This window comes from Lissotriton vulgaris, chromosome 11, assembly GCF_964263255.1.
Source record: "Lissotriton vulgaris chromosome 11, aLisVul1.2, whole genome shotgun sequence".
In the NCBI taxonomy this organism is placed as follows: Eukaryota; Metazoa; Chordata; class Amphibia; order Caudata; family Salamandridae; genus Lissotriton; species Lissotriton vulgaris.
In genome coordinates this window covers 64,655,143-64,674,101 of record NC_141699.1, presented here as the reverse complement: position 1 = coordinate 64,674,101, position 18,959 = coordinate 64,655,143, and the positions used below count along the sequence as shown (strand labels likewise).

Here is an 18,959-nt window from a genome sequence, read left to right as displayed (position 1 = left end):
TGTTAGAGGTTTGGAGGAAGCCTTTGTCTGCGCCTGCAGTCTCTAGGTCTATAGTACGGAGATATAGGGTGGCACCTGGTGACCCTGAATTTTTATCTGCTCACCCTTTGCCTGAGTGGTTCAGGCAGCATGTGTCGATCGACTTGCAGGATGCCTATTTTCATATTCCCATCCTGAAGTCACACAGGAAGTATCTCCGTTTCACGGTGGGTTTGCAACATTATCGGTTTGCGGTTCTCCCTTTTAGGACTTACTACTGCACCTCAAGTCTTCCCCAAGGTGATGGCAGTGGTGGCAGCCCATCTCAGAAGGTCGGGGTTCATGTTTTCCCCTATCTGGACGACTGGCTGATCAAAGCGGAGTCGCCAGGGAAGGTGTGTTAGACAACCCAGTTGTTGTACAAGTTGGGGTTTTCGATAAATGAGCCCAAATCTCACCTGGTGCCCTCACAGCGCAACCTGTTTATAGGGGCCGTACTGGACACTACTGTTGGTTGAGCATTCCCTCCACCCCAAAGGATTCTCGACATTCAGGAAATGATTACCTTGTATTACAATGGAGCGGTCGTTCCAGTCCTAAAGGTCCTTCGCCTGCTCAGTCTGTTTGCATCCTGCATTCTGTTGGTCAACCATGCACGCTGCCACATAAGGGCGCTCCAGTGGTGCCTCCGCAGGCAGTGGTATCAACACAAAGGAGATCTCAGGGAGTCAGTCAAGATCTCCAGAGAAACTGCCGCAAATCTGTCTTGGTGGAGCGTGGAGGGCAATCTGTCTCAAGGAAAGCCTTTCCATCTGCCTCCATCGGTTGCCACAGTGATAACCAATGCATCCTCCCTAGGGTGGGATGCTCATCTGGGGGGATCTGAAGGTCAAGGCTCTCAGAGGAAAGGTTGCTTCACATCAACCTTCTAGAGTTACGGGAGATACGTTTGGCACTCAAGGCCTTCCTTCCTTCCCTTCGCGGTCGGTCGGTTCAGGTCCTGACGGACAACACGACCGCGATGTGGTATGTCAACAAGCAGGGAGGAGTGGGGTCGCAGTGTCTCTGCAGAGAGGCTCTGCGTCTCTGGTCTACCAGATTTGTCTGATGGCAAATCATCTGGCCGGTGTTTTGAACATACGTGCAGACCGTCTCAGTCGGCAGTTTTCAGCCGACCACGAGTGGAGGCTTCATCCAGAGGTAGTTCGTCGCGTCTTTCAGACGTGGGGAACTCCTCAGGTGGACCGGTTTGCCACTCACGAAAACGCTCACTGCCCGTCACTCTGCAGTCTCCAGTTCTGATGCAGGGAGCTTTGAGGGACGCGTTTCAGTTGAGTTGGGGTTCACAACTCCTTTACGTGTTTCCTCCCATACCCTTGATTCCTCGGGTTCTGAGGAAGATTCGCCAAGACCTGGCCCAAGTCATATTGATCGCCCCGGATTGGCCAAGAAGGGTGTGGTACACAGATCTTCTCCACCTCTCCTCGTGCCCTCCGCTCCGTCTCCTGTTCAGGGCAGATCTCCTCTCGCAGTCGCAGGGGCAGGCTCTACACCCCCACCTCCAGAGCTTACACCTTCATGCCTGGAGATTGAACGGGGCAACCTGAATTCTTTTTCTCTCGCGCCTGACGTGGTTGATGTTATTCTTTCAGTCAGGCGTCTTTCCACCAAGTCAATATATTTTTATACATGGTCCAAATTTGTTTCGTGGTGTGGAGAGAAACCTATTGACCCTTTAAGGGCTCGTTTGTCCAACATACTTCAGTTTGCTCTTTCTTTGGCCCAGCAGGGTTTTGCTGTTGCAACTGTAAAAGGTTATTTATCGGCCTTGTCAGCATTCCTTTGTTTGCCGGATCAGCCGTCTTTGTTTAAGTCATCTATTGTGTCACGTTTTATAAAGGGTCCTACCAACAAATTCCCTCCTACTCCATTTATTGTGCCTCAATGGGACTTGAATATTGTTTTAACCTACTTGATGGATTCACCTTTTGAACCTTTGTACAAGTGTCCCATGAGACTTCTGTCTTTTAAGACTGTTTTTCTTGTAGCAATTACCTCGGCAAGGAGGGTAAGTGAGCTTCAAGCTCTTAGTTCGAAACACCCATTCTTGACCATTCATGCTGAAAAAATGGCACTCCGGACCAGGGCTGCTTTTTTGCCTAAGGTGGTAACTCCCTTCCATCTAGGGCAGTCCATTACCCTTCCTACCTTTTATCCTCCAGGCCCTCACCCTTTCAAGGAGGAGGAGCAGCTTCATCGCCTGAACCCTAAGAGGGCGGTGAGCTTCTATCTTGATAGAACTAAAGACTATCTCGTGGATGACCAGCTCTTTATTGGATTTGCTGGCTGCAAGAAAGGAAAATCGGTGCACAAGCGCACGCTGTCAAGATGGATTATCCTGTGCATTAACATCTGCTACGCCCTGGCTGTTAAGGAACCTCCAGAGGGTATAAGAGCTCACTCTACTAGAGCAAAGTCTTCTACATCTGCTTTGTCTAGAAGTGTTCCAGTAGAGGACATTTGCAGAGCGGCAACTTGGGCCTCCCTCCACACTTTCGCGAAGCATTACTGCTCAGATTCCGAAGTGAGGAGGGACGGCCATTTTGCTTGTTCTGTTCTTCAGGATTTTCTGGTATAGGAGAAGTGGACACCCTCCTCCGGGAGTGGGGACTGCTGTGGGATTCTATTCACAAGGTGAGGAATCCACTGGCAGATGTATCCATCAGAAGAACAAGTTACTTACCTTTGGTAACGCTTTTTCTGGTGGATACAGTATCTGCCTGTGGATTCCTCACTGACCCACCCGCCTCCCCGTTGTCCACTCTTCTATACCTGATAAGTGTATATTTGTATTTTTCAATGGAAATTTTTAATTGTTCTTGCTTATTGCATTGATTTCACACTGTGTGTGTTGGTTTGAATACTGTGTACTATGTATACTGTGCCTATTTATGTCGGTCCGTCCGTGTGCCTCGGGGGCACGGAAAAAAGGGCGGAACTGACGTCATCACGCCGACCAGGCCCTATTATGGATCCAGTGACGTCAGCGGGGTCACGAGCGGAGTCATACCCTCTGTGAGGTCGTCCATGACCTCGCTGGCGTGGAGAGCTACAAAAGTTTCCGATTGGCTGCTGCGCAGGGGATATTCACAAGGTGAGGAATCCACAGGCAGATACTGTATCCACCAGAAAAAGCGTTACTGAAGGTAAGTAACTTGTTCTTCTATACCCCTACCCACTGGCACTACGTTGCAACAGCCTATTTCTTGCACTCTACACCAGTCCACTTTGTTCTATGCCACTCCACAACACTCTACCATTCTATCCCACAACACTCCACACCACTCTACTCTATGCCATTAACTTTTAGCCATGCTGAACAGTAGCAACGCTGGTGTACAACATAGATAAAACACATTTGCAAACCCAATAGCTTTTGTGTAGGTGAGACTATTTGGCTTTACCAGTGCTTGTTTGAATTGATCCCACTTTTACAATTCTGCCCTCCATTCAGCTAGCTAAATGTTATTTTTTACATTTATTTTTAGATACTGTTGAACCGCAACCAGCACTCACTCTCCAACCTTCCAGAGAAGTCACTGAAGCACCCCCCCAGCCGCCAGCGGAGGCTAGATCTCCTATTGTGGGCCCTTCTTCAGAAGACCTGGAGGACTCTGCTGACAGCAGCACCACCCTGCTTGTACCTTCGGAAGGTCCTAGACTTGACAGTGTGTCAGCAGAAACGCTGACAGCCAGCGTGCCCAGTAACTGTTCTCTGAATACTGTTGTGTAGAGAAGGCAGGCAATGAGGACGAAGCTGAACACTAGATTGAGCTGCGGGTGAAAATAAACTAAGCAGTTATTTGCACACTACTGTACAGATGGCGAGACAGAGCGGAACACGAACTAGTGGGCTGGACCATTACAGAGGAAGCACCACTTTGTATTTCAGAACGTTCTATTTTACGTCATAGTTTAGAATTTCCTCTTGTGTTTTTTTTAATTTTATTTTGTGGGGTGGTAATTGTGAGCAAAAGTTTCTACGTCCTTGGGACTAAGAGTTGGGGGTGATATGGCAAGTAAGTTCAAGCTTCTTGCAACATCAAGTTTGATGTGCAAGTAATAATTTGGGTTAATTAGCAGATTTTCTATTCTGCATGAAAGTGTTTTGTGTTCTGACATTTCTTTAATAATTTTCCTAACTATGGAATTCAGATCAGCCTGGATAAGAGATTTTTTTTATGAAGGAAAATTACCAGTCGAAATTGTTTTTGTTCTTTGAACACTCAAATGTGCCGCTTATTTGTTAAACCGTTGGAATGGGGGAAAGATTTTCTAGACACGAATTGTCACCTAGTGGTGGAAAATAGGGAGTGCATTACAACATCACCTGCTTGCTGTGTCCATGTCAGAGCATTTGCTTTCAGATGTATTCAGGAAATCAGTCGCCATGCGGTTCACCTTGTGGAGGGACTCGTGTGGTACGTGGATAATCATGTGGACTAGGTGGAGAGCACAAGGATTCTGGAAAATGGCAAATACCATTGTGGTGGTTGGAATCTTGAGATATGCGGTGGAGAGTGTTAATGTAAGCTTGTAAGCTTTGAACACCTTAGCCTTGCTTGTCTGCACTGACTTGGATCAGGAGTCAGTAAGGAGCGTACCCTGGAGTTTTTTTGTCCTCATTGGAACACACATGAACATATACGGATACAGAATGTTGCGATGTGCTTGTTTGTGCCATTCAAATACATTGCACCACTTCTCATCTGAGAAGTGTAAATGATTCATCAGTATGCTTTTGAGCTTTGAGAGTCATTTGTTTTAGGATTAGACTGCATACGCCACACTACATAGGAGGCAGTTATTAAAGAAACCTTATTAGGAGCAAGAATAATGGTAAAACCTAGTCCTCGTTTGCAGGTGGCTTGACGCCATGAGAGAGAGAATGGCACTGTGTTGCTTTTTAAAACATTTTAAAAGTGTGTGTGTATACGCCACAAAGTGGGCTGTGCCGTCTAACTCAGTGCATGGGTTGGATATTGGTGCTTGCTTTCAGATTTGGAATTATTAGAGCACTCTCTGTATCATCTCTGTCATGGTTTCCCAGTGACGGGTGATAAACCATCTGTTATCCCACTGTGTGTCTTAGCACACTTGATTTTGTCCTGATGTTTTGGAAAACGGAGACTGGGAAGTGGTATCGGGCACAGTCTTTGCTACCAATCAGGAAACTGCTCCTTCTGTAACTTTTTCTTTTTTCTGGTGATCAAAATGAAATCTTTTGCATTATTTACCAACGTAGATTAATTATATTCTTAGCAAAACACTAGGTTGTTCAACCCTTTTCTACTTTTTTCGGAATCCTTCCTCCCATAAAATATTCTGCTTAGTGCTAGGAGGCAGACTCCATACCTCTACTGCCCGGGATAACAGACTTCAGCTAGATTCCTTGTGAGTCGAAAATTCCCCAGACAAGGACCATTTGACCCAGTACTGCTTCTTAAAATGGATAATCAATTTTAGGCTGTCACTTATCAGATAAAGTTCTTTGTACAGAGGCCTCTGGTATTTGTTCTTTCTCATAAATATTCTACCACATGCCTACATTCAGTTGAGTGAATCCACAGCTACAATTTTAACCTATTTATTTTCTTCTCTGCTTGTCTTTCTTGATCACCTCTTGATACTGTTAGGCTGAGGTGAACTGTGGGCTGCGAAGCACTTCAAACCACATAAGGACGCAGTCTACTTCCATTTTCTGGATCTCAGATTTTTCTTCCTTATCTCCAAGATGGTCAACCAAGAAAACAATGTATTCTATGATCCCGAGTGTAATGGGACCGGCATCAAAGGTGTGGCAAAAAAGAACAAAATATTCTATTGTGTTTTGACATGAGGTAGAACCCACTTCTTTGTCTGAGCAGATAGACCGGATGGCGTTTACTATAACCCTAGCTAGTGGTGGCAGAATGGGTATGTTTACTCACAATAGGGTTTGCTATTTAGGGTGAGCTGTTAGCTTAAGTTTGCATCCTAGAAGCACCGGCACCTGGCCTTCTTAGGGTACATGTTTTTTTTTCTTCAACTGATCATGGAACCACCTAAATGGTAGTCTTCCTCTTCCACATGTCTTAGGACCTCGAGATGCAGAAGCAGTCATACTGTAGGCATTGCATAGTCTTGCCAGTAGTAGTTTTCCAGTCATTGTCAGGAACCCGAGTTTCTCTTGCCTTGTGTTGCAGGAATGAAGAGCATTGTTTCGTGTGTTACTTATTTCTCTGATGTTTAGTCTGTTTGACAGTTGTTGGCAGTGATGCTAGTATCGGAAACTTGCTCCCAAAGTCTGCATTGTTTATTGTGCTTGTAATTTGGGCATTGTAGTCTAGAGAATTGGTTTTCTATTCCTTTCTCCTTCAAAAGTAACTATAGCCTTATCTTCATGCTTAGTAAAGACCAGAGATCTGCTGGATACAAGCAAGACTTTTGTTTCAGCTGTCAGGCCTTCAGAAACCTTTCTCTCTTTTACTATTGAGTGAGGACAGCTAGTATTGTTTTGATAGGAAGCTTTATATATTGGTGCAAAGGATCCTCCGTGTCCTTTTGTGACGCCTTCCCAAAATCCTCTGCCCTTCTGTCTTTTGTGATTTGAGTTATGCTCTCCAGACTCGCTTTCATCTCTCCATCACTCCGGTCTGGAAACTGCTCTGATCCGAACACTGCATTTTTACTGAATGAAGGTAATGATCAGGATGCCATCAATGTTATTTTTTAGAATTTCATGTCAACAAGAAGATTTACCTTTGGGTCTTGCTTCCTAGATCTCATTCTTTGTCAGCAGAGGTTTCTTTTTTCACACATCTGACCGTGTAAGCTGGTTAGTTACCTGCATTATTTCCACTAAAATTGCTTTACTTTTTACATTCAAGATAGTTGTGCATGCCACTTGGCTTTTTAATAGCTCAAGCAGTGTTCGTTGCAATCAAGAGGTTGCACTGTGTCCCAACACCGTTGATTACATGGGACAAGCCATGACTAGAAGTTAGTCCTCCTTTTCACAATCCCATAACTGTAGAAGGAAACTCTCTTAAGAGTTTCTGTTTTCCTGAGATACTGAAGTTAACTGCAACACAGTTCCTGGCCTTTTTCACAATCTCTAGTATCGTTTTTATCGGTAATTCCTGGTGATCGATGACTAGATCACAGCCTTGGTTCTATGTCTGATGATGATAGAAAGATGGTGTTTTTTTGCACCATATAGACAGTCTTTTTAAAAAGTATTTGATTCTTTGTTTTCTTTTTGTGGTTGTAATAGTGCGACTAATATCGTTAAAAGACGTGTCTGTTCACCTTTCATGTGTGCTTTGCCTTGTATTAGTGCATATCTGATGCCAGCTGGCAAATACTACAGGGCTGAAGCGAGTCCATGTCCCGTTGTGTGAATCTGGTGTCGATGTGTTGGTCTTGTATTCTTTCATTAAACATTCCATGAACATCGACCAGCCTGCACGTCCAGCAGGAAGTGTCTGAAAGCTAAGAATCAAATCAAAACTATCACCAAGTAACTAAAAGTAGTGTACCCTGTTGAGAGCATTCCAGTTACGTAATGGCCGCAATGGTCTGGGCCTTTTTTTCCTAGTGCTCTCTTTCTGCAGGGACGTGACAAACTGACCTTTAAATCTTTTCACTATAATTCCCATTACTGAACTGTATCAGCAGCTTTAAGCATTTTCTGTGTTGTGACTGCTATATATTCGCTTACCAACTTTTTCGAATACCAGCTTTTTCGTAGTGGTCCCAAGGTTTGCAAAAAAACATGGTGTTGGGTGTCAGTACCTGAATACACCTCTTTTAGTCAAGAAACAGTATGCAGCAGTTCATAGGAGTTACCCTATTGATTTGGACAGCGTTTCCCCATTGCAGTTACAAAAATCATGAAAGTAACTTGGAATTAGCCAAAACAAAAAGCCTGAAGCCTTGATGTAAGGTTTGTGACTTGTCTCAGTTGTTACATTGACTTGGTTGACTCACCCTATTTTTTTGCCCAGTATTTTTACAATATTGGTGTTTTTCACAGTGTTTTTCTGCCAATGTGTTTTTTTAATACCATTTGAGTGGGTTCTGCTAGTTTTGCTTCTTTGCTGGATGTGTTCATTTTGTACTGTTATAAGATCCTGGTACTGTGTCATAAAAGCTTCAACTGAACACACTAGGAAGTGCAAGATTCTTTATTCTCGGTATCTTTTTCCTTGCATGTTTTTGATTGGCACCTCATTTAAAGACTACTCCATTTTGCTTTAAACATTAATGTGGATCTGAACTATAACCCCCTGACAGATCAGTGTTAGTGATGTCAACTAGATTCATATCATGAAATATTGTTTTCGGTTTGACATGCACAGTTCTTTCCTTTACCTTATTGATTCCTTGTGTCTTGTATCTATCTACCTTTTCTGTCTTTGGGCAAGATGGATTCTGTTCCCAGCCTAGAATGCCTTGAAGCACTGAAATATGTGCCAGTGTTTTATTATCTTCCAGCAACATACCACTTTAAATGTCTGTTGGCAAACCCTGTGGTTTCCAATACTTATCATATGCTAAGTGGGCTTTGGGCCAGCCTTTTTCTTCCCTATTTGATGGCTCCCCCCTTATTCTTTTGCTTACCCTATTTAGGAGCATGTGAGTCTGTCGTTTGTTTCCATGATATATACTGCCACTGCGGTCACACCTTGTTTTCGGCAAGGGACTGTTTTCTCTTCCTCTGGCCCCATTCTCTCTGATTGCTTAATTATTATTTTTGTTTTTTACAAATCCTGTTTACAGATGTGCATCCATGTCCGCCCGTCTTTGATCAAGTTTTATTAAGATAAAACAAAACACCTGCAGAGGTGGGTGAGGTAGATTGTGTGTGTGAGCTGGCGCGTCCGCTGTAGGCTTTTTTGAATGCGTTTTTGTTTTGCAAACCCATTTCTATATGAACATTGTGGATGGGTGCTCATTTGCAGCAACTATATAACAAAAATCATTTGTAGGTTCCACAGCAAGACCCTTTGGCTTTTCCTTTGCTGATTGTTCTGTTGTAAAATCTGCTGGGGACCATTGTGCATCTTTGCTTGCCATGCTGTGCTCCATTCTTAAGAATGTTGTACGAGTCTTTTATCAATTGGATTGGAGTTGACACATTGATCTTATGACTCTTGTTCATCTTCCCACAATGTCTGTTTCATTTAGTATTTTAAATTTAGAGAATTTAAAGAATTTGTCAAATCTTTCAAAAGTGCTCTTCTCACGAGGCACACTCTGTTCTCATCTCTGCCACCTCCAGACACTGCACAATGGAAGCTGCATCCTCTCTGAAAGCTGTAGCTGGCTTTTTAGTTTTATTACTCTTACCGCTTGAAACACAGGTGGGTTTAGAAAACTTCAGTTATTCCTTAAAACCAGAACAAGTGTGCAGGGAATGAAAAGGGGACAGCAGGTGTTTAAAGGGTTGAGCGAAATTTGCCTGCAGTGGAATGTCACATACGAAATTGATTTGCCACTGGTTTTGCAAAACTGTACTGCCTTGCAAAATTCTGTGTCGTTTTATTGTTTCTTTGAAGATCATTATGGTTTTGTTCCTTCATGGTTTGTGTCGTTTTGAACACCCAAAACGGTGACACATTCACAAATTTATTTTTGGTGGCATTTCTTAAACTCCATAATTTCCCTATTTTGCCGAATGCCTAAGTGAAATTCTGCGAACACTGGTTGTTTCACCACCACATTTCCCGAAACTAAAATACACTCTGAGCTAGTTTTAATGTGATGATGTAGTGTTGGTTTCATCCAGTAGTGCCTGCTTGATATGCCAATCTGGTTTCAAGTTTGTAGATCATCAAAAAAGGCAGCCTGATTGCTGTATGTGTTTTTCTCAAGGATAACGATGTGATCGTTGTCATTGATCATAATCGGTGGAAATAGTACTGCAGCTAGATGACCTTGTAATATGTTTCCTAAGAAAAGTCCAGCCATTATGTGACCATTTTTGACTGCAATTATCAATTGTAAAGAAGACTTTCTAAAGCCAAAGGGTATGCTTTTCCAGTCCTTGTTAAGCTAAATGAAGTGAGTTCTGTGAAGCCACAACATTGTTCATCAGTTAGTGGTATGTATTCCATGAAATTTGTCCTCTCAGGAATGTGGGGCAGACTTCACGCAGGTGGGAGATCAGGTCTCTTATCTCGGACTATAAGTCAAAGTTGCAAAGTTGCAAGTGAGAGAACCCTGCTGTTTTGTTTTTAGATTGTGTTCTTTTTTTAAATACATTTCCAGGGGTAGTGCCTCTGTTTTTTTTTTCCTGGGTTCATGGGGGAGTTTTGCACTCTACTATGATGCAAGTGTTATCTTTGGCCTCCAATTGGTTCATCGGATGTGCTTTCCTTTGTCTAAGTTTGGGACTAACCATTGTGCAGACTTGAGATTCATTGCTCTGTTTTGTTTCTTCCTTTGTGTACTATTTTTGTTTTCCGTCCGTTTTGCTTTCTTATCCAGCACCATTATAGCTTTTTTTTTTCCCAAGTATAATTTCTTTTTCAACAAAGTAGAAGCAATATTTGCCTATATAGGTTGTTGGACCGCTTTTAGTTGTGTACACACACACCCCATGGTGTAGGGCACTTTCTTAGTGTAGTCACTGATGTATGTACCTGAAGTGTGTTTCTGTATCTCTGATTGTTAAATGAGAGTTACAATTTTCACCACTGTCTTCAGTCTTTCTCTTGTCAAGATTTGCAAGTGATGACAACACTTGATGCCGTACATTTGATTGCATTTGGGATATTTGGACTAGTTGTCATGGCTCCAATTCAACATTCTACTTAAGAACTGCTGTTCTTGGACATTGAATTTAAGCTTTGCCTCGATGCTGTTGTCTTCTTCCCCCTCCGGCTAGACTCAACAGCTGTGTCCAACAATGGTGTGTTATCGGGCTAGAGTAGACTGTAACAATTTCTAGTGCAGAACTCCTGGGCATCATTACATAAGAGAAGAAAAGGAAGCTAGTAGGGCCAGCACATTACATTTAATAGGACATAGCTCTTCAGGTCTATCAGATTGTCAAAGGGATGCCAAACCCGTAATACTATTCTGCCTAATATGTATCCTTTGCCAAAGGTTTTATAAAATTCATTTTTTCATCAAAAACAAGTATTCTGGAGCTGCAAAATCTACTTGAGTCGGGGAAAACATCCCAGGATTTATGTAGTACATCTTACCATACATTACCTGTATGTTAATAAGCCATGGTTTACGCCTGGTGTTAAATAGGCACATCAGTTTCCATTTGTTATTGCCCTTAACGTACGTTTTAAAAACAAATAGCAAGCATGCTATGTTTTGAATACCAATTCTAAAACTACCTGGTTTTAATCATAAGGTCTCGGTGCTTCGTCCTAAATATAGCTTCAGTCTCGTTTTACAATGTCAAGATGTTGAATAGTCTGATGCCATGGGTTATTAGGAAGCACCCATGCTAGAAAATCTGTAACATGTATATGGAATCCTAGTAAACTTAGTGTTCAATTGCAAGCCAACGGAACTCCTGCAATGACGTTTGCAGTTTGTACTAGAACTCCTGATCTTAGTTCAGCTCCTCCGTATTTTGCCTATTATCCCTCCACTCCCTGTTCCCCTTCTGCTTTTCTTCTAGCTTGCTGCAATCCCTGGTTTTTGTTTTGCGCGTATGTGCATTGGCTTCCACATGCCACTAGTTTTGCTCTTCACCGTCCCTCTGGCCACCCCAGCCACTTCTTTGCAGCAGTTTGTTTTAATGAAGTCTTAATATTCTCTTTGTTGCCTATTTTGTCTCTACTTTGTTACTTACTTAGCATTGAGAACAATGAAATCCTAAATCCTTCAGTTGAGTTGTGTTCATTACTAAATTATTTGTGATTAATTTTAATTGTCTTTTAATTTGACCTCAAGCTCCTTAGTTTATAGTATTTATTGTACCGCTGTAAAAATGTTTTTGCATAGTTTTGAAATCTGGAGTCAGGGTTTATACAACGTTTATATTTTTGTGTGTTTTTGTCACTTTCTTTTTTTTTTTTTAATTCAACTTGACTTTCTGTCAGTCTGAGGTTCATCAGCAGTGCTTTTCACCAACTTTAGACAGCTACATGTAGCACCATTTCCCCAGCATTTGCATCTTTTTCCTATTTAAAGCTGCTCTGCCTTTACTTTCTGATAACTTTTTTGGGAGGGTGGTGGCTTGTTATACCTCTAAAAAAAGAAACAAGGAGGCTGCATAGTGGGATCAGCGTGCAACCATTTTGGAATTTTATTACAGGATTTTCCTTGTACATGTTTTGCTCTATGTTGGTGCGTTCTCTGAACACATTTTTCAGGGACACCCAGAAGATGTTAGTGGTAATTACTGTTAAGTAGGCACCATTATGAAAACTAGTGTTACAGTTAAGTATCTTTACATTCACGTTAACGGTTCACAATCACAGGAGACTTGCACAGTGGTTGCTTATGATACCAAGAGCAGGCAAGTGTTTTGCCCGGATGAGCAGCACTTGTGGAACTTTACAGTGTTGAAAAGTCTAGCTTCCACGAGGATAGGTGAGAAGAATAAAGTACATTGATTTCATTAGTTAACTAGGTTCTGTATAAGCATTGCAAGTGGTAGGGATGGACAAACCACTTGTGAGTTATGAAATGCAAATGCTTCAAATAAACTAGTGGCTGGGTTTCCTAAGGATGTATTGTGGGTTTCATCGCAGTTGTTAATGAGCATCTGACAGTTTGTCGTCATCGTCTTGGCCACGGTTTGCCACAATCTTTTTGTATTACCCGAGTCAGTTATTGAATCAAGCAACTTTAAGAGCCTCTTGCTTCCAATGATATTGTTGGATTACTGATCTGGTTACGAAAAAGGAGCAAGTAACTTTATTTCGTACTTCATGAAAGGCCCTTAATGCAGCTTTTGAAATAATTACCTACTGGCAGAATAACACTTGTTTAATACATGGATTGCCTCTTGAGAGAGAGCTGAAAAGGCAATGTTGGAAACTATTTATCCACTGGCTAAATTACTTTTTTAAGGCTGGCCACTACACTAGATCAAGCCGTCTTGCACAAACGTTTTTGTTTTAATCGTAGTCCTATACCATTTCTTTTGACATCTGCCAGAATTTCTTATTTGCAGTCAGAAAGGATTGGTTTTGTGGTCTGATAATCTCCATCTTAATTCTTATGAAAGATGAGGGGGTAGAAGCACGTCATGAGATTAGAAGTGATTTAATGTTTCAGGATTTGTATTCCCCTTCTGTTGGAGGAGAGGAAAGTCAAGTAAAAGATAGCTATGATTTGCCACATCAGGCTATCCAGATGCTCGCAACAGATGGGACTGTACTCTTTGGCCTGTGGAATCAATCAGGACTGTCGAAGTGTATGTAATGATGTGAGTCCAGCACCTTTGCTACTTAGCACACTTTGTGTTCTTGGAGAAATCACTTAGTGCAACCTCTACATTAGCTATGTATATGTAAATAGCGAGTGCTTTGAAGCTACCTTATGGCGGCAAAACAGCAATTCAGTATGAGCAGTTTGACACAAATTGCTTTTAGTCTCACCTTCTTGATTCCCCTTTGAACTCTACAGAACCCTGCAGTTGATTGCTCGCACTCTCTGTCTAACTTTGCATTTCATGCATGCCTGGGAGGCATGGGGTGGAGTGCACATGGCACTGCTTCTTTTGTATGTTTTTTCAGAACCCCTTTCCCATATCTCCATGTGCTGAAACATTCACTTCTATGTAGTTGATTTTGTGACTGATTTAAACTGTCAGTGTATAAATGAGTTTGATATTCCTTGAAATACTGTGTAGAGAGGGAATTTGATAATGTAACATTCTGTCCTTGTGACTTATGTTTTAATTTCTTCTTTTATTTGGGCATGGAGAAGGTAATTGGCACTTCATTCTGTTCTCAAGATGCTGTAAGATAGCATTTCATCAAAATGCCAAATAAAATATGTTCTGAGGATGGTGCAATTTGTCACTAGTCTGTCTGGGTGAGAGTTGAATTGAAGAGAAGAATGATCAAGAAGTAAGGAAAGGACACACCACATAGCCAAGTAGGAGTATATTAATTTAGAGACACCTGGGATTACCTTAAGTGAAGAACTGATGTACCTGCATTTATGATATTTTCACTTCCTCCTTTCATCCAGTTTATAATCTTCGTGTTCTACCGAATATGAAACGTTAAATTGGATGTTATTGGCAAGTCTGTGGTTCTTTACCAAATGTTTTGTTCAGAGTTTGAGGTGAACTCAAGGGACAGTTGCAGAAGTGCAAGAATCAAGTGGGCTACTTTGACACTAAAATTGAAGTCTATAGATCTATTGGAAGCAGTGTCATTTTACATCTATGAGAGAACGACTGAGTTTGTGTTCGACTTTATTAATGTTGGTTACCTTCTAAGATTGGTGCCGCTCCACATTGGTTTGTATTTTAGGCTATTGAACAAATAGGCTTTAAAATTTTACCGCATGAACCTATCCTGAGTTTGCATGGTGGGCATTATTGCAGAATCTAGTTGATGGTTGTGTCTGGAAATGTTTTCAAAATGAATTGTTTTATGGCGTTAACAATGTATGAGAAAGTACGACTCTCAGTGATGTCTACTGTAAGCACACTGTGCCTAGTACCTTGCCATCATCCTCCAGTTGTTTTCTTTTGCCAGTGGCTGTGGACGCAAAAATACTTGTCTTGAATCAAGGAGAATTACAGAGAGAAAAAGAAAAAATGGATGCAGAGGAAGGTGCTTAGATCTATATTTACATGAATGGTGAGTAGTCCAGGTAGGGAGGGGACCATGTTCTTGTAAATCTGTTGATTTTTTAGTATGTGGGTGTCTTGCTTCACCTGTCAGATGATAAAGAATCTCCTACAAACACACGGCAAAGCAGGAGACATAAACACAACAAAACCTTTAGAAAAGGTTTTTAGTTTATAAAATGCAAAGACTCTTTTTTTAAAAATTTTTTTATAAGGCTTGGGTTTTATTTATGGAATGCTCTCTACCAGAGAGGCTTTCCTAGATGCCCAATGCACAACATTCAAATACACACACACACATCTATCTATCTATCTATCTATCTATCTATCTATCTATCTATCTATCTATCTATCTATCTATCTATCTATCTATCTATCTATCTATCTATCTATCTATCTATCTATCTATCTATCTATCTATCTATCTATCTATCTATCTATCTATCTATCTATCTATCTATCTATCTATCTATCTATCTATCTATCTATCTATCTAGTTCCACAAGTTGCCCAAAAGCAAAGTGCACTCCCTGTTTGCATTCTCCAGTTTGCAGTTGGCGGCAGCAGAGCCTGTCTCGTTTCGAGTTAACCACCCTTCCTCATAGGCTTATCTGCATATTGACAGACTGCAAGCAAAAGGCAACTAGTTTCTTAGTCCTTATTTATTACAGTTTTGCAGCGTGAATCTTTCTGGATTCCCTATTCTGTGCATTATTCCGCGGTCTAGTGGTTGGGTCCGGAATCGCAGTCTATTCTTCTTTTTTTTTTTTTTTCGTAACCCAGGTGGGCGTCGATGTCCCACCTTTTGGTGTCCTTCCTGTGACGTTGGCCCGCTTCCTGCGGAAGCTCCCACTTTTGGGCGCCATCTTCAGATTCTTTTTTCCGAGGTTGGGTCTGGATCGTCACCGAGAGGTTCCAGAGTTTTTGGAGAAAAGAAGTGGAAAAAGACTTCAGAATACATCTGTAAACAAGACCACTGAGCCGGGACGACGATAAGAAGGAGAACATCAAAGACTTCGACGTCCAACGGAGAATGCACACACAGGGGGCCCCCTGAGCGCAGGAATGGACAAAACTCTGTTCAAATTCTGCCGCAATTGCCACCACAAATACGCGCAGAAGGACCAGCACCCGGTTTGCAACCTCTGCCTGCCGGTCGACCACGAGAGCAAAGATTGCAACGCCTGCTCTGTCTTTACCCCGAAGACACTCATGGTTAGAGAGAGGCAGAAGAGAGCCAACTACAGCATGCAAGGCAAAAGTCAGCCGCTGTCGCTTCGGGACTTGGGCCTCTCCAGTGAGGAAGAGGACAACATCGCTGAGGAAGCAGATGACTTCACGGTCATAGAGACAGATAAGAAAACATCAAAAGAGGTAGGAGAGACGTCGACCCCTTAAACCCCGACAGACTCTCGAAAGCCTGAGTTAGACTCTCGAAAAACAGAGTCTAAGTCCACGAGAGGAGCACCGGTGCCGAAAATTTCGACAGCCGCAGCTGCATCCAGGGCCAAACAGCTCAGCGGATCCTTCGAAAATGGACTCCCAGACGGCTGAAACACAAGAAAAGCCTAGGTCGTCGAAACACGTCCCCGAAAAGGACCCGAAGGCTACTTCAACGTCTACATCGAAGAGATCGTCCGAAACACTCGACGCCGAAGAGGCCGCCGAGATGGAGAGGAAAAAGAGACGGCTTGAGGCCTAAATGGATAACATCCTGCAAAGGAAAAGAGAATTCGACTAGCAGATGAAAAGGTTCACCATCCTGTCGAAGCCAACGATCGTCGAGGTCGAAGACTAAGAGGAGTTCGCCGCCGAAAACTCCTGAGCCCCAAGAACACCAAGAGGAAGAGGGCCTATACTATGATGAGTAAGGCGAGGAAGACCAGCACACAAGTTTGGGCTTGGCATCCTCGGTGGCGCAGGACATGGATTGGCAGGACTTCGACGCCGAAAGTCCGGAAGAGGCTGTGGAGACATATCCTTCGAGGCCAGATGATATTGGTATCTACAACATGGTCATCAGGAATGTGGCAACATCTTATGGAGTGAAACTCGATGAAGAAAAACTAAAAGCCTGCTTCCTCTTAGAGACCCTACTCCCCACTCAAACCAGGAGTCAATTCCTCCCAATGCTACCAAGTGTCCTGGAGCAAGGGAGGGAGGCATTCAAGGAACCAGCAAGCTGCAGGTCTGTTTCACCTAGGACAGAGAAGAAATACAAACACTCCTCTAAGGAACCTCCCTACATCCAGGGATTCGTTACGGCTAACTCATCATTGCAGCAACAGCCAGAAAATGGGCCAACATTCCCACAAACTCAGGCCCACCACCAGACAAGGAAAGTAAGAGGATAGACCTCACTGGAAGGAAAATAGAGAGGAATGCAGCAGTACACTGGCGGATTGCCAACTCTAATGCCCTTATCAACATACATACTTGCCAGCATTGGGAGGAGGTTGGACAGCTACTCAAAATACCTCCCTGAGCAATACCAACAGAGAGCAACAAACCTGGTGGATGAAGGCAAGAACATAGCGAACTCATGCCTGAAATCAACCCTGGATGCGGCAGACGTATCCAGCAGGCTCATGATGATCTGGGTCACAGCATGCCTGGCTGAGGATCGCAGGCTTCAAGCCGGAAGTACAGAATAACATTCTGAACACCCCCTTTAATGGAGAAACCCTGTTCGGAGCGCAAGTGGATGAAAAACTGACCCAACTCAAAAAAGAAAATGAAACTTCAAGGTCCATGGATGCCTTGCAATTCAGAGGAATGAGAAGGGGCACCCCGACACGGAGGCCAAACGGAATAGGGGAAACCAGCCAGGAACGTCACATCAGACATTCCAGCAGAACTACCAGGGCGACAATCATGCACAGCAGGGCCAGCAAAAACAAACCTGGCAATACCAGCCTCTGGCCAGTCCTTTCGCGGGAGGGCGAATGGACGAGGGCAAACAAGAAGAGGGGACCAGCAACCCACCTCAAAGTGTCTACGCACCACCAAGCGTGCCCACCCACACAACACCTCTATGGGAGGGGCACAACAAAGTCAACAAAAAAGGGTTACAAGGACTAAAGATCAACTAACATTTAACACCAGTAGGAGGCAGACTACTTCTCCCAGGAATGGAAGAAAATAACAGACAAATGGATACTGAACATCATACAGTTCGTATACTGCATAGAACTGGAAAAGAATCCATCAAACCAAAGAGAAAAGCGCGCTCAGGAAAAGAACTAGCGCTACTCCTAGAGGAAGCACAAGAACTCCTCCACAAAGAGGCCATAGAAACAGTACCATTCAAAGAATGAAACAAGGGAGTGTACTCAAACTACTTTCTCGTACCAAAGGTGGACGAAACGTAAAGACCCATCCTGGACTTACGGTTCCTAAACTGATACATAAAAGCATAAAAGTTCAAAATGACATCTCTACAAGAAGTCATCCCTCAGATAAGGGACGGAGAATTTATGTCCACCATAGACCTAAAAGACGCCTACCTACACATTCCCATGAACAGGCAACACAAACATCTACTGAGATTTGCCATCGACAAAACACACTACGATTTCACAGCCCTGGCCTTCAGACTAAAATCCGCACCAAGGGTTTTCACCAAGTGCCTAGCAGCTGTTGCAGCGCACCCTACGGAGGGAAGGGATTCATGTATACCCCTACCTTGACGACTGGCTAATAAAAGCAAGTTCCTACAAACAATGCACTGAACATTCACAGGTGGTCACAGAAACGCTAACAGAACTGGGATTCTCAGAACACTGGGGGAAATCCTCAATGGAACCAGAACAAGTGAAGATCTTGGAGAAGTGTGGCTCCATGGTTAGAGCGGCAGACCCTGATGCAGAGGTCTGGCCCGGGACTAGGGTTCAATTCCCGCCTTGGCAGGTCTTGGGCTCAATTTCCCCGGACCTGATAATTCTCGCCTCGGTACCTAATCTAATCATGGGTTCCACTCTGCAACTCTGGGCAATAGCTTGTTTAATCTCCACAACGGCCCCAGCAGTGCTGGGATGCCTGGCTTCACCTTGGGGGGTGCCCAGGAGTGGGCACTTCACAGGGAAAAGCCAGGAAGCGTTCCACAGCGGTATGCGTACAGCGCCTAGAGGCCTCAGGGTCTAAGTGCGCTATA

General features: G+C 43.2%; 1 protein-coding gene across 9 annotated transcripts in view; it reads left to right on the top strand.

Annotated features, from left to right (window-relative positions):
- Positions 1-18,959, top strand: part of DGCR2 (DiGeorge syndrome critical region gene 2) — a 399,860-nt gene that overhangs the window by 359,636 nt on the left and 21,265 nt on the right. For 3 of the 9 annotated variants that reach the window (XM_086942699.1, XM_086942698.1, XM_086942697.1), the window contains one exon: positions 3,528-14,017. The exons of 1 other annotated variant lie outside the window; for it this stretch is intronic. In XM_086942699.1, the coding sequence (XP_086798825.1) occupies positions 3,528-3,772 (245 nt within the window). In that variant the 3' untranslated portion in view covers positions 3,773-14,017. Of the gene's footprint in view, positions 1-3,527; positions 14,018-14,711; positions 14,817-18,959 lie in introns of those variants that run through there. 5 more of the 9 variants (XM_086942704.1, XM_086942702.1, XM_086942701.1 and 2 more) reach the window with 3 other exon arrangements.